General features: G+C 42.6%; 1 protein-coding gene across 1 annotated transcript; it reads right to left on the reverse strand.

Annotated features, from left to right (window-relative positions):
- Nucleotides 1-6,180: 6,180 nt before the first annotated feature.
- LOC127774883 (hexokinase-10) lies at nt 6,181-12,369 on the reverse strand. The gene is made up of 9 exons (XM_052301175.1): nt 12,086-12,369; nt 10,256-10,403; nt 10,013-10,180; nt 9,550-9,624; nt 8,176-8,331; nt 7,960-8,058; nt 7,756-7,883; nt 6,976-7,057; nt 6,181-6,872 (listed from the first exon to the last, which is right to left on the reverse strand). The coding sequence occupies exons 1-9, from the start codon at nt 12,367-12,369 to the stop codon at nt 6,498-6,500; spliced, it is 1,515 nt and encodes a 504-aa protein (XP_052157135.1). The 3' UTR covers nt 6,181-6,497.
- Nucleotides 12,370-16,591: the final 4,222 nt, after the last annotated feature.

The following is a 16,591-nucleotide window of genomic DNA, read 5'->3' on the forward strand; positions in this document are numbered from 1 at the left end:
CGTCCGAACTCCGAAACCGGCGGGGCGACGGCGCATGCTGGCGGAGATCGGCGCGGGGCGTACAGCGATCGACGGCGGCCTGGGGGCCCCAACTTGCTGATGCTGTTGAAGACGAACAGGAGGGCGTGTACAACTTGCTGCTTCTTGTGGTGATGGACGACGACGGCGGGAGCTTGCTACTTGTTGCTGCTAGCTTGCTTCTTGTCTGTGGATTTAACAGCTTGGCGTTGGATCTTGCGGCTGGCCTGTGGATCTGGATATGCTCGCTGCTTGCTGATGAAGATGCGCTTGTTGCTGACGGGAGAGCTGATGGGATGACGAGACCGACGGACGGTGGCTCGCCGGCGACGGATGCTTGCTGCTTGATACCGGCGATCCCCACAGCGGAGGTGCGTGTCCTCCTCCTCCTCAAACCCATCGCCATCGTCGTCGTCTTTAGCGGCGTCGGCATCGGCATCGGCATCGTCGTCGTCTTTAGCAGCGGCGTCGGCATGCGTCGTCTTCGGCGGCGTCGGGCGCCCCGTTCAGGGTGTGTATGGGGGGAGTGCGGCGTGCACGTGTTTGCTACATCAGCGGCGGAGGTGGAGGTGGAGGGGTGAGGTGCGGGATCATGGTGACGCCGCCGCCGCCGGTGGTAGCTCCTCCCTCGTCGGCCGCTGCCCGCGCCCGCTGCGCCCATCTGCTCTCTGCCAGCCGCCCATCGCACGCCGCCTCCGCCAGCCGCCACTCAGCCCCGCTCGACGCCGCCCATTGCTACTCCCCCCGTCCCCCGCAGCAAAGAGAACTAAAAAGAAGAGAAAAAACAAAGGGGAAAGTTGACGTGGCACGCTGACATGTGGGTCCCACGCTGACTCAGCTGCCACGTAGATCAAAACCGAGGTCAAAACCACCAAAGAATCTCAGGTGACCGGTTTTGTATAGTTGGTTTTGTGGTTCAAGGACGCTTTTGTATCCCGGTGACAAGTTGAGGGACCTTCGGTGTACGTTTTCCTTTGCAATATATCCGATGCTTGGTGGGCTCAGCCCGTTTAGTACATGGGCCTGATAGTCCACATGTATGTTTCGTTTTTTGTTTTCTAAAATTAGTTTTTGAATTTGTTTCAAATTTATACGTATAAAGTTTCTATATATAAGGTTTATACAAACAAAATATATTCTTTTCTAGGCCATGCTAACATAATGCTGAATTGATTTCAAATTCATATATACAAAGTTTCTATGGCACAAAGTTTTATATGCAACAAAGCATTTACGTATGCATTTTGAATAGTTTAAATTTATAAACCTTTTTATATAAAATTTGTGTATAAAGAAAAAAAACATAGGTGGGTTACCTCGTGGGCTGGCAACCTGTGGAATGAGAAAATCACTACTGGAGAACTGATATTTGCTCGGATGGCAAAATCACATTAGTCCTGATTTGAATAGGAATCGGGACTAAAGAAGATCTTTAGCATCGGTTCAAAAGCCCAACGACACTTTACACCAACCGAGACTAAAGATCATTTTTAGTCCTGCTTCAAAACGTGTTAGGCCTCTATCTTACTAGCCGGGACTAAAGATCGATGCACCGTATATCCCCCACACTTGTCATCTCCTCCTCACAAACTCCTCCGTCCGTCCTCATTTTTTCCTCCTCCTCCCTTTTCTCCTCTCTCTCTCTTCCCTCTCTTATCCTCTCCTTTTCGTACACGCAGCAGCAGCAACAGCAGCGAGGAGGGCTAGGGGCCGCTGTGTGGGGGGCTGGGGCGGAGCGAGCGAGCAAGCCGGTGAGTGGGCGGTTGTAGCGCCCTCCCCTCCGCCGGATCCGGCTGGAGGGCAAGCAACAGGTGGTGGCGCACGAGGAGGCGGCGGGCCCTCTCCTCCACCGGATCCAGTGAGAGGGGAGGCAGCGGCGGCTTGTGTGGCAGTGGAGTGACGGCGGCGGCGCGAGCGTGGTCGGCGAAGCGTGGTCAGCGAAGATCGCGTGGCCTTGCGGCAGCAGCGCACGTCGTGGCAGCCCTGGTACGATGGACTCGGAGGCAAAAGGTCCGTGAAGAAGGAGGCAAGTAGGAGTTATGTGAATTTGTTAATTTGTGATGTCTGTGAATTTGTTCATTCTATGGATCTGTGAATTTGTGATGTCAATTTGAGTATTTTCATTCGATCTGTGAATTTGTGATGTTGGTGAGTTTGGCTCGAAATCAATATGCAAACAGTAAAAAACAATAAAAAAGAAAAAAAAGACATTTAGTCCTAGTTGGCACCGGAACTAAAAATAGGATATTTAATCCTAGATTGGACATCTCGGTTTGCTACCCGTGACTAAAGGGGTTACGAACCGGGAGGTATCCCCACAAGTGAATGTAAGTGGTCGTTTTAGTTGTAACTAGGCTCTATTGAGAAGAGAGGAGAAGAGGGAGGGGGCAACATGCATGGTTTTTGTAGCTATGCGATCACACGTCACGCGTTAGAAATGCACGATCGGTCACGCATCAACTCAACCCATTAATCTCCACCAAGTCGATCGTGTCATTATTAACATGTACTAATATTTATTCCATTATCTAAACAAAATGTGTTAACTTGTGGACCGTCCTCGTATAAGCTGATCATCTCCTCCAACAATGTTGTCGGCCCAAAAGCTAATTAGCACTTGTTAACAATGAAATTTTACATCAGATTCAGAAAAAAGGAAGGAAATTGAAGCAGATTTGGTGTTGAATCAAGCCGAACTTAGAGTTGGACCGCACATCGACTGGATGCCATATCGGCTGAAACAAAGTATGAAGCTGGTTGAAGCTTGATGAAGCCGATGGCCGATGCAGCCGATATGACGTGACTTGGGCTCGGCATGGGCCTAGATTGGAATAACCATCATTGCCAATAAGAGATAAAACTCGATTAAGGCAATTGTATCTATTAATTAGGATATTGAGTTGGTTTGTTAGAAATTTGGTAAGAGACCGCCATATATAGTCTTGTTTGTATCTTAAGTTTAGAAAGGTTTGAGTCGTGTCCATAATGCCACCCTTTTACTTTTCTCGTTTTCTGGCGAGTTCTTTGCAAGAGGTAACCCGTCTCAAACCGCGCTATCGGGCTAACATGTCGCTTTAGACGTGTTAGGCTCAATATCACGAGTCATTGCTATCATATGTCTTAGTTAATCTATTTTTAGCTTCTCAATTTAGCACTATCGGTCGTGGCTCGCTTTAGGGTTTATGCTTGTTTCGATTAAATTGTCTTGCTAGATTAGATTAGCTAAGGCATCTACCATCCTGAAAAATGTCTAATTTCTTGATTGTCTAGACTACATGTTCCTTTTCATACTTTGAGATGCATCATTCCTAGTCGTGCTTAGAACCATGCAAATTAGCCTGCAATTAGGCATAATAAGAATAGTATTAGGGTTTCAGCCGATCTTACCCAATATGCATGTTTCACCCCCCCTGTTTAATGTATATTCGCCACTTATATAGATAGATCGTTTTATATAAGCATATCAAGCTTTAGTCAGTATCGGTTAGATTCCTACACCTTCATGCTTAATTTCTATTTGATATGTTTATATGGATCAATCTGTCTATATAAGTTTGTACTAGAGTATTAGCTAGTATGTTATCTCTCTTGCTCTAAATACTGTCACATCGGTTACTTTCATAATACTACTTCTGTTACTTTCATAATACTGTCTTAAATCAATCTGTTAAACTCTATAGATACTATTACATCCGATTGGGCGTGTTTAGGGTTTATTATTCTTTGATATATCCAGTCCATAGCCAATTTGGTCTAACTCCATCGGCTGAGACCATCAACGATACACTATCGGCCTATCGGCCGATCAGCTATCGGTTGACTGATTCTGCTTTTATTCTTTCTTGCTGATTGCAGGATCAAATCAACTGACACGCCCTTGACACACTCGAGGCTAGCCTTGGACCTGCACTGGATTTAAGCAGATCTCTCAGGCCACCGTGTTTTCGCATCAACAACGCTGTAGTAGTAACATCTCGGAAAAAGTACGAATTACCCCCTGAAGAATTGTGAGTACGAATTACCCCCTAAACCTGAAAACCAGTTATTTTTCACCCTCAACTATAGATACTGGATGAAAAAAACTCCCCGAGCAGCTTTGCAAGCGGTTTTGGTCTACATGGCAGCCCAGTCAGCAATTCTTTTCTTTTTAAATCAGCGGGCCCCACATGTCAGTCTCTCACTCTCTCTTTTACCCCTCACCTCTCTTTCTTTCTCAAAATCCTCTCTCTTCTCCTTCCCTCACCAGCTCACCTCGAGGACGGCGGAGCTCGGGAGGACGGGAGGAGCACGGGACAATGGCGCGCGGAGTGGGCAACGGCGAAGAGGGCGCCTGCAGCCAACGGTGGTCGGGACAACGGGGAGGGTGGAGTGGGTGGAGGCGAAGGTGCAGCTGATGCGATAGCGCGTGTAGGGCTCTACCCCGTTTGTCAGCACGCTGTCCAGTCCCGCCCGCAACGGTCCCTTCCCCAGTGGCGAAGGTGCTGCGGTGGAGCCGAGCTCTTCATTAACGGCCAGATTTGACCAATGCGCAGCGGCGAGCCGACGCGGGAGCATGATGCGGGGGTGGAGGACGAGCGCTACGGACGCCTCCCCGCTCCGCACATGGCTGTCTTCGCCGCCACACCTTCATCTTCGACTGTGCCGTCGTTGCCTCCGCGGTCACCGTCCTCGCTATCGGTCGCGCCACCAGTCGCGCTGCTCTCGCCTCCGCCTCCATGCGTGGCGCGCTCGCCGCCTTCGCCGCCGGTCGCGCCGCTCTCGCCTCCGCCTCCATGCCCCACGCGCTCGCGCCCCTCCTCCATGGCGAGCGTGTGTGGGAGAGCGGGCCGGCCACCGCCGCCGTGCTATTCAGAAGGGGAGGGAGAAGAGAGAGAGAGAGAGAGGGGGGTGAGGATCTGACAAGTGGGCCCTAGCTTTGTTAAAGAAAATGTTTGCTGGCTGGACTGCCATGTGTGCTATTTGAACCCTAAACCGCTCTCAACTGTACCCTAGGGGGTTTTTTGTCCAGTATTAAAAATTCATGGTGAACGATGTCTGGTTTTTGAGTTTAGGGGGGTAATTCGGTCGACCGCTATAGTTTAGGGGGTAATTCGTACTTTTTCCTAACAACTCTAAGGCTTTATCTAGGGAGAAAACCCTACTATCTAGTGTGCTAGTATGAGGTGCGACTAGGGTTTACTACGATTTTTAATGGTGGCAGCTAAGGTTTCGAGATGAGTTGTCTCACTTCCAATCCATCTTCTACTCATAAGCGTCAACTCCTACTATCGCCCTATGCCATAATCTATCCCCCTATGCCACAATCTCTATGTACCAAAATAAGTTGATTTTTTAAATGCAAAAATTAGTTGATTTCTAAAGTTGAAAGTTTATCCCAAAATAAATTAATTTATAGCCTCTTAGCTACCCTGGTTCATAAATAGAACATTTTTACTTCTTCCATATTCTTTACTTACCCACCCACTAATATTACTTTCTTATTAATGAGCGGCACATTGATTTTCTTTTCTCACGGTTATTTTTTTCTTGAGTAATCGATTTATTTTGGATAGAGGGTGCTACAAATGATGATCCCAATCCGGTAGCTTCCCTTTGTTTTTTTGTTCATCTCTTCTCAGTTTTGCTCCCTCTGCGGATTTTGGCACTCAACGTTTCACCCATCACCCATAGAAGGATTTAAAAATGAGAGGCAATCTTAATTATTTCATTTTTTTTCCTTAGTACTAGAAATGCAATAACATTATGAGGTATCTCCAGATTACTGAGCGATAATCCTTTATTTAACGTGTTAAGTTAAAGAGTCCCCAAGGGGTTATAATCTTATGACCCTCTCAACTGATTAATCCAAAAGATCATCACTTCATCACAAATTAAATCCTCTAATGACACTTTATACACCGGTTCGGTCATGATAGTGATGGCCCGTACTTGCCTTTTCTTTTCAACTTAACACATTGTTAGTTGACAAACAATCAAAAGGACTAAAACCTAAACATTACCGAGAATATATATATAATCAGAGCTTCATCCTTAGTATCCCAGGAATTAATATTTTATCGAGCAAAACTATACCCCTGCACGTTGAACCCAACAATCGCAAATACAATCTACTGATCTGATTTATCCATTCAAAAATCACCCAACATCATTCTGAAGTTACCAGATGATTACTATATACACAGAACCAAGCATTGGAAATTGACATCAGAAGAGAAGAAAACAAGATTTTGACAAAGACCACCTAATTTTACAACAGAAACGAAAATGACTGTACAAAAGCACTGATTTCTACCATGTACACATCTGGGCTACATGTATATGAATGACATAATGCTCTGCTTTTTTCTTGTTCCATTTTTTATTGACTAAGGCTAACCTATATACTCCCTCTGTTTTTTTATTTGATGTTGTTTAGTTTATTTTTGAACTAACCAACGTCATATAAAAAAGGAAGGAGAGAGTATATCTGTGTCTCATGCCTACTCGGAGTTCTTCTGCCTAGCCGATGAATATGCAGCTGCAAGGAGGGCAGCACCAGTCCCAGATCCCTCCTCCATCACCCTAAGACTAACAGTGGCTGCAATCTCCTCTCCAAGGATCTCAACTAGAGCTTCATTCAGATACTCTCTGAAGACCGAGTAGCCTTCGAAGAGGCCGCCCTCGATCGCGACCACCGTTCTTCTTCGCACGCCTCGCATTGTTCGAACCTGAGTTGAACCACAAAGGGTTCCATCGCAGCCGATCTTTTGCAGTATCGCGACAATCGCAGCTGCTGCTAGGCGGGCAGCTCTCCGGGTGATGATGTCGGAGACTCTGGCAACAAGCTTCCGGGTCTTGAGGGGAACATCTGGTAGCTGCATTAGGAAAGAAAAAAAAAAGAAAATGTGAGAGATGTCAGTCTGAAGAAGCTGTGCACTGAACAGAAAGTTGAGATTATTGTGAGCAGCTGTAAGAAACCTTAAGATGTTCCTCAAGTATCTTGCCGACTTCTCTCAAGTCCGGGGAATCATCCTCGCGGATAGCAGCTAAGTTTGGTGTACTGGACGAAAAGGCATGGCAATAAGATGATCGATTTTATCTTTAAGTAATCTGACAACAGAGTTTTGTAAAACTCGAAATGAAAAGTACTTGACCACGAAATTCAACCAAAACATAGCCTTGGAATGAAAAGTGTGATGTTTCAGTGGCTCAGGCCAGCTATTTGACAGGCCAAATTGAAGAGAACTACCTACCTCAGAGAGAATCTACTATACACGGAATGCAACGCATAAACTGATGTTCATTCCCAGATCTAAGGACAAGCACACCGTCTATGCAGAAGGTGAAAAAAACCTTGCAAGATGCTATGGAAATATTCAATTATTGAAAGAAATAAGGAACAGCTACAAACCATAATTAGTCACTTTGTTCCTATTCCACTAATTATGAACAATAACCATGCTGCATTTGTAACATTATTGGACAGAACTAGCAAATGGTAAGCCGACAGTGCAAGTTGATAAAGCAAATAACATTGACAAGGAAATAGATCAAGTCAAAGCTAATGGGAAACTAAGGAACCGAGGAGAGTAGCGCAAAGAGGGTAGAAATTATCACATAGGAGCATAACTTAAGGTACTCCATATTATATACTCCAATGTTTTAGAGTTCTGTTGCAATGGAGATAAGAGAAACCTAGCATATATTTATTTGCTAAAGCATAAACTGATCTGAAAGAATTAAATTCAAGTTGGGCACCTTAAGACGAAAGGGGTCGATAGACCATCAACAGCAGTACCAAATATATCTGACTCTTCAGCCATTTTTTGGAACACCAATCTTGCAATTTCCCCAAGATACACACCAGAGATCATTTTCTCAAAACCCTACACCAATTAAATGACATTAATTTCAGCCTAATTATCACAAACTCCAAACTTCCCATTTTTCAGAAGGTCTTACCTGGTCATAATAATTCCATGTTTCGTTGTTGAAGCATATATCATAAGGAGTCAATTCTATTTGTGGAGGCCGAAAACTACCCCATTCCACATTTACTACCTGATTCATGGAACATTGTAATACAGAAAAGAATCATCAGAGATTCTGTCTCCACATTAAAATACTGATCAAATCAGAGATTTAAAGAAATGAAATAAAAGATTAAAACTAGCATACCGTTCGTTCAGAATTGGTAACGCGACCCAAAGATTTAATAATTGCATCGTTGCGTTCAATATAGCAAGCATTGGTGCCAGCTCCAATAATCACAGCAGCTACTGTGTCATCATCATAATAATGCCCGAGAGCTAATGTCCCCACAGTATTGTTCACCTATTTGTTGAACAATACATTGTAGAATCAACCAGAAATGAATGTATTTTAATCTACTAGTGAGATTACATGCATCACACTTGGAAAGCATTTTTGGATCACAAATAAAGTCTCAACAAATATATTCACCAGAGCAAAAGAATAAATGCAAGCTTAATAAATAACAATTACATGATCTCATCATATTCATATATCATATGATCATGCGATTATTCTTAGAAAAATACAAAAAAAGAGGCAGGAGATTACAGTGGGGTAATATACACCAATACCATACTTCCAGCAAGTGACCAATTCAAGGAACTTAAGAATCAAGTTGGTTCATTTTCTTTTCCTAGATCCTAGCTAGTCAGTAATCTTCAAGCCATTGTTTGAAATATTAAACTTGTGTCCTCTAAATGAACATGAAGCATATTGCTTCCTAGCTTCCAAGTCAGTTACATATGAAAGAGATATTACACTAGATGAAATATTAGCAGTCACATAGGAAATGAAGTGATTCTATGAGGATAAGCCAAGATAAGAGATTCACAAATTATCTATTAATAGCCACATTGTATACTCCCAAAAGGATTCACAGTTCCAAGTCCCAGAAAATAAAGGGGCATATTTTCTTTACGGACCAATGAATGTAAATTTATAGCACTTTTGTTCTTTACACATGTGACAATTAAAGAATTTTTAAAGTTCATGCTGAAGCCCCTTGGACAAAGTTCCCAGTTTTGAATTGCATGTACATACTGATACCATTTTGAAAAAAAAAACAAATAGGATGCATTGCATAGCATCCAGTTGCTCCAAATTTAAACTCAAGTCCATAATTGAATGTAATCCTGTTGTCATTTTGACTGAAACTCAGATTGAACTAGAAAAAAATTAGTTCCATTCAAATTAGAAAAGATACCAACTTAGGTACAATTTAAGGCCGACAACAGGAGTAACAGGTCAATGTTTTAGACTGAAAACTAAATCACAGAGGAAGTGTACCTCATCTTTCTTCTAGCAGAACCATAGTACTTTTTCGAAAGCATGATATTAAAAATAGCGTGCGCACATACAATGGATTTATCAGTTACGAAGCTAATTAAGACAGCCAATGCATAAAGAAGAGATTGCCGATGGAATAAAAATAATCAAAATATAAATATTCAGACATGTCAAATACTTTTTCCTTTATGGAAGGAGTTTTTTCTAATACAGTACAAGCCTGCAACGTACCAATACATTGACCTTCATATTGAGTCCATTCCTAGCAAGGGCTTCATTTAGGCACTGAGCAACATCTTTCCCGACCTGATATTCCATAGGTACAAAAAAACAGAGTGAAATAACGTAAGAAATCAATAGTAAAACAAGGAGGCAAGCTGGCAAGGTACTGTGTAGTGTGTAGACAAAGTGCAGCACTTCAGCCATGAAAAAAACGATGGAAGTAAGACGTATAAAGGTATCAAGGTAAATGTAAGGGGTAAAACATTTATAAGATTTTGCGTTACATATTCACAATAATAAAGCTATTGTTGTGATCATTGAAAATTTAGAGTTTTGCCAGCTTTCTATCTATCTTGTAGTTTATTGCTCATAGAATTCTGGAATAGAACTTACATATTACTTTTCTCTTCAATTTAAATGGAAGGCATACAATGTAAAGCAGATTAATTGAAGACATAGTTTTGTAACTTACAGCCTCTTCAATTGAAAATTCTTTAGTCCATCGAATTAATGTCCCCGAGGAAATGGAAGTCTGTCTCACAGGGAAAGAAAATGTAAAACCAAGTGCCCTCTCCTCAACCTCCCCACCCTCTCTTTCAATAAAATTCTTCAGTGCCGAGGCAATGAAATTGAACAAATCCTGCAAAGAAATTAAAACTCACATACAGAAACTACTAAACGTTATAGGGAAGTGAAATAAAAGGGTGAAACATACATCGCTTGTACCCTTAGTCAAATTTTCAGGGATAGGCTGATGTTCAACTTTTCGATTGATGATTGTAGACCCTGCGCCAAGTTCTACTTTCAGGACTCTAAAGCTTGTTCCTCCAAGATCAATGGCATAACTGATGCCTTCCTCGCTCCTGGTCATGTCATGTGAACTACTGTAAGACAATTATCCAATTTCATATTTCTTAGAGAACTTGTCCACAGGTGGTAGAATGTGATGCAATGACTAATAGATAGACCAACATATCATATATGTAAAAAAATCATACTGATTTCAGTTAGGGAAAAATATGATATGCATGAACACTACAACATTTTATACAACAATATCTACATCGAATGATTCAAATGAATACGAGGATTACTAAATCATTGATGAAGATTCCCTAAATAAAATTCCCACAAATTCTGGAAAAGTAAGTTTTGAGTTATAAGCTTATGATAAGCCATAAAAAGTAGCATTGCCAAGTACCTCAAAATGGACCTGATTTTGCTTACATTGTATCAATGCAAGATCAACAAAGGAAGAAGGGAAAACACGAGTCTTGGTACTGCCACATACCAATGTCAATGCATTGATATGCCTTAATTACCATATATCAATGTTAGTACACACTTAATTTACCACATATCAATGTCAGTACATACTCATTCCAGTTACCAATTTATTACCAAGAATCTAAATCTAGATGTTTTGGCTGAAAGTTGTACTACAAATTGTATCATTGAGACGTGTGTTGGTAAGAAGCATGACACATCAATCCCGCACTTCCCCCTCCAACATACGACCTAGCAATTAACGTCAAAACAGCATCCAACCGAAGAACAAGTACCACAATTCTCAACTGAGTGTACTATGCCTAGTGGCCATTATGGATACCATACAACCTACAGCCCGATGCAGACAACTGATGAAAGGATGTGCTGTATTCATTAAGAATATGACACTTATAACAAATGATCCATATGATTACAGGGCTCCAAGGAAATCGTAATGTAGCATAAGAGAAACATGCCATAAAAACTGTTCAAAGACTTCAGGAAATTATCCATATGATTACAGGGATCCGAGGAATTCGTAATGTAGCGTAAGAGAAACATGTCATAAAAACTGTTCAAAGACATCAGGAAATGCTAACAGTAAACAAAGCAATGGTATTGTTCAGTTCAATAAAACGGAAAATTTGCATTTCAAGAAAGTTGCATTGTTTTATGGAAATGCAAAATCACCATTGATCATCTCCACAAGGAACTAGACAAATTAAGATTCTTTACAGAAAAATGAAAACGGCCAAATTTGACTAGTGCCCAACGCAATCAGCACTCCACTCGAGGGCCAGGCCAGTGGAGTGAAATCGGCACAAGAATTGGTAAAGACATTAAAGATCAAAGAAACAAAATGCACAACTTAAATGTTCTGAGTTCATGGGTGACGAAATAATAGCGGTTCCTTTGGAATGTTCTGTTACAATTACACACAGAAGGTCAAAAACCAAGAAATTCTCTTTCCCCGCACCCACAAAGAAAAAATCAAGAAATTCTCATCAATTCGAAACCGTTGGAAGTGCCACATTGGAATTTGGAACAAAAACGCAGCAAACATTGTTCGCGTGCTCATACTCCGCCGGCCAAAATGGCGAGTCGGCAACGAACCGAGATTGCAAGAATGAAGACAACCCTACGTACGACACGGTACAACACGACGAACAAACACCAAAACCCGAGAGGAAGAGAGAGAGAGAGAGAGAGAGAGAGAGAGAGAGAGAGAGAGAGAGAGGAACCATCCATGATCCGGACGCGCGGCAACGTCACGTACCCGTCGGGGAGCGCGTCGACGCAGGTGAGCAGCATCCGCACCTTGCTCCCGCCGTCGGAGGCGAGGCCGGCGAACATCTCGATAGCCAGCGAGTTGACCACCCGCTGCAGCAGCTCCGCGGGCGTGGCGCACCGCTCCTCCAGGTCCCGCACCACCGCCACCGCCCTGTTCCACCGCACCCTCGCCGCCCCTCGCCTCGCCACCATCCCCGCCGCCACCGCGCACGCCGCCACCGCCCACCCCACCGCCGCCACCCTCACCCACCCCGCCGCCCTCCCCTCCATTCCCCCCCACCTCCCCTCCCCTCCCCCTCCCCGCGCCCGAGTCGATCGATCACTCCACAGCGCGCGCGTACGGCACTCCGGCGCGTCAGGAGGAGAACCCCACCCGCGGCGCGCGCGAGGTGTTCGGCGATATGGCAAGGCGCGGCGCGGATCGCAAACGGCGAGGCGGACGACGCGCGCAGCGGCAGTGGAGAGGCGGACGCGGCGAGGCGCGCGTGGCGAATAAATAGGCGAGAGGAGAGAGAGAGGGGGGCGTGACGTGGGGATGACGTAGGTGGCAGGAGGGGGTCATAAATTAATTCATTTAATCAATTTAGGAATTAGGAGGAGTACTGCCAAAATTAAGAGGCCACTGGTATGATGTTTAAATTCTTCCAAGTTTGACTAAAGGAAAGAAAAGAAAATAAAATCCTCCGTATGAAATTCACCGGGCAGCAATGAATGTCTTCTATATTTGTGTAATTCTGAAAAAGAAATACTAGTAGAAATTGTTTTGATCTTCCATAAATTTGCTGGGATCTCATCCGGATTTTTTTTCCCTGCAGTGATGAAGGAAAGATATTAATTGTGGTATCACGTAATGCTATCTCTATCTATCTATCTCTACCTACCTATCCTCTGCAATCTCTGATGTATATCTTCTTGTAAGGTTACAATGGCAGGGCACTAATGATACCAAAACAGAATTGATTCAAGGAGTGCATTTGTGTTTGATGGAATAAATGTGTATCTCACAAAAATTTTCAATTAATGCAGATGGAAGATCACATCTCGTTTCTAAAGTTGGGTATCTTTTGAAATTAATAGAGGAAATTTAGAGGAATTATGAAAGAACTGAACTAAATCACACGGAAAATCTGTGAAATCCTTATGTTCTAAATAAGTGAAAATGGTCATGAAAATTCCTGATCAACTGATACCCGTTTCTGATTTTTACGGGCTAAGTAATATGGAAATATTTACCGATGAAAACACAAAAAAAGATGTAAAAAATATGGGAATAGAAATGGAAATGATTTTGCTTTAATAAATACCCCAATATTTATGGTCCATTTCTTTATCTCACTCAAAATTTAGAGGCCCATCAACTCCTCAACCAAATCCCTAGGTTAACTACAAAAGTCAAAAGGGTGATAGATTGTAATTTACATAGTGCCATCTTGAATTTATTTCATGATATTACACAGCTACAAAGTTAAATGTGAGATTTTACAATTCAATGTTTCCGATTTTTATTACAGGTTTTCAACCAATATTGACTTGTTTCCGTCTTTATCCGTATAGTATCGGTTCCGGTTTTCCAATATTTTTTATACTATTATCATTTTTTGCTATACTGTTTCCGATTTTGTTTTTGAAAAAGAAAAAAGAGATATGGTTAAGTAAATGGTTGAGATGTTTTTTCGTTCGTTTCCGACCCTTTTTAGCCCTTGTTCAGTTAATCCCTATGTGGGAGGGATTGGAGGGGATTTATTAACACCTATTATAGTGTAGAATTATTCTCCCTCAATCCTCTCCAATTTCTTTCAATCCTCTCTAAACTGAATAAGACCTAAGGGATGCATTTACAACTTGAAATTAAACTCTAACCATACAGAATTCCTATGTTCTAAAGAACCCCTTAACTGTGTAATTCTCATAGGACTCGAACTTGAGTTTCTACATTATATTCTACACAAGTCCCTGGTACAACAATGTATAAAAGGCAAATAGCTTAAACATAACAGCATAATATGATTTTTTTTTCTTTTTTGGTTTATGAAATCTCTTAGGCCTTCGGGTTTTGGTTGAAATTTTGTAGATAGTTTATCTTTTGTAGAAATTGAGATTAGGATTTATCGGACCTTCCCGAGCCAAAAACCAGGGATAGTTTTCATGAAAATCGCTGACTCCCAATAACATTCGGTCAAATTTTATAAAAATAATAATAATAAAATGGTCTGAATTTTTTAAACTTGGTCGGGAACTAAGCAGTTTGCGTTCTCGAGCCAGTCCAGTTTTTATGGAAATTGACAAGGTTTTGTCAATTTATATTAAACTAGAAAAAGTGCCCATGCGTTGCAAGGGGAAGAAAATTAAGGAAAATCTCGCTGGCGGATTCGGCCGTTTGGAGCAGAGGGATGTGAGCCGCTGTCCATCTCAAGGAGAGCGTAGCCGATCGGTGGCACCGAAGATGGCGGATGTTTTTTTTTATGATTTTGGGTGTGTTAGGTCTTAGATACGACTCATATGTTCCGCTTGTTGCTATGCTCTTTTTTGACGATTTGTGTTTTGTCACACCCTGATTTTTGTTTCAGGGATTTGTAAATTATTTCTAAAATTTATATTAAATTTCATTAATTTACAAGTGAAGTTTAATGTGAGAAATAAAATTTCCTAATTAAAACATGGCTATATTTAATCATTATTAAATTCTCCATGATTAATTATATTCTTTGGAATTTTCCAATTATTTACTTTAATAATAGAAAGAAAATTTTAGTAATTATTTAAACAATTATTAATGATTAAATGATCTAGATAAATATTTTGTTAAATACTTTGAGTGTCCAACTATTTTCATGATTTTCTTGAAATTATTCGAGCATTGGAAGTGTTTTTTAAAATTCAAAGATCATTTCGGTGATTAATTTAAATGGAAAAGTAATTAAAATCCTCCCTCCTTGGATCAATACCCATGAAGTCTGTTTTCTGTCCCTCTCACTCGAGCAGGCTTGCCTCCTCTTCGGTCAAGTCTAAATTGTCTCCTCCTCCTTTCGGTCAATTTGCTTTCTTTATTTCCCGTTCGGTCCAGCAGCAACAGAGAAAGTCTAGGGAGCATCCCTCATTCCCTCCTCTCTCTCTCTGTCGCCGGGGGCCCACGTGCCACAGTGTCATCTCCCTCCTCCTCCAGACTGAGCTCCCATGCTCGGCGAAGCCGGCACTGCCGCCTCCCCTTTGCTCCATCCATCTTGTGCTAAATCCCGCGAATTTCGGCTCAATTTTCACCCCGCGTACTTGGAATAAACCTAGTTTTTTTTCCATGTCCAAATCTCGTCGTTCCCGAGTCAGACTTCCCCAATTGACGGACGAAAATCAGGTGTGACAAAAGGAAAGTTACGAATCTTTTAATTAGTTAAGATTTGATCGAGATTCCCATGTTGCAAAACACCCTTAGACTGTTATTAGAGTTCTTTTTTGAATGTTTGTTGGAAGAGTTAGAAGTGTACTGACATGATGTTTGACCATTCGTATATAAATACTTTTTTTTTTACTTCTTGTGATCCACTACATACGTGTTCCTCGTGAATTGCTCTAAACATTGACGTTGGAAAAAATTCGGTTGTTTTTTTTGGAACATTTTACCAATTTAGTAAACTAAGTTGATGACGACATGACGTCCAATGATGCTAGCAATCGACCGAGCTCGTCGATCTCCAAAATTCCAAATCATTTCACCCTACATCACTTTTTTTTTTTGGGGGAAAGGCGTTTCACTCTTTATTACTTGCCGTTGTATGCGTGAGCAAGTACGCAGGAACCGAGGAAAACAGCGTACAAATCGAGGCGGGCCGGGCTTAATCATTAACTCGAGCAAGGAAAAAGTACACCGAAGGTCCCTTAACTTGTCATCGACTTACAAAATCGTCCCTCAATCACAAAACCAGATATATGACATCCCTCAACTTACAAAACCGTTCATTTTGGATCCTTCGGTAGTTTTGACCACGGTTTTATCCGACGTGGCGGTTGAGTCAGTGTGGGACCCACGTGGGCCCCACTTCCAGTCTCTCTCTCTCTCCTGTCTTTCTCTTCTCTCCTTCCTCGCTCTCGCACGGGTGTGGGGATGCCGGTGATAGGGCTGGTGCCCACGGCGGCGCGCGCGGCTGGAGGGTGGTGTGGCCGGCGACGGCGGCTCCCAGGGTCTTAGCTTCACCCAGGTGGCAGCGCGCAGGCTCAGGGCAGTCAAGGCGACGAGCAGGGGCGGAGCTAGAAAAAAAACAAAGGGGGTTCTACTCGCTTGCTTTACTCTGGTTTGAATCAAATTTAGCTTGATACGGGTGCCTAAGTTTAAACTGACGGGGTATATATATGGTGAAAATAGATAAGCTATAGGTAAAAAAAAAATTTTGAACCGGGTTCGTGGGTACCCTTCCAGCTATACTAGCTCCGCCCCTGGCGGCGGGGAGGCTTGGGTATGGTGGCGATGGCTTCGGGTCCCACGGCACGCCGGCGAGCCGAT

This window comes from Oryza glaberrima, chromosome 5 (assembly GCF_000147395.1).
Source record: "Oryza glaberrima chromosome 5, OglaRS2, whole genome shotgun sequence".
Classification (NCBI taxonomy): Eukaryota; Viridiplantae; Streptophyta; class Magnoliopsida; order Poales; family Poaceae; genus Oryza; species Oryza glaberrima.

Bases quoted from the DNA above. Each gene is read 5' to 3' on its own strand.
- LOC127774883 (XM_052301175.1), bottom strand. From the start codon at position 12,369: ATGGAGGGGAGGGCGGCGGGGTGGGTGAGGGTGGCGGCGGTGGGGTGG. The intron at 10,181-10,255 runs GTATGTTTCACC...ATTTCTTTGCAG, and splicing joins TGACTAAGGGTACAAGCGAT to GATTTGTTCAATTTCATTGC. The intron at 6,873-6,975 runs GTTTCTTACAGC...TTCCTAATGCAG, and splicing joins TACTTGAGGAACATCTTAAG to CTACCAGATGTTCCCCTCAA.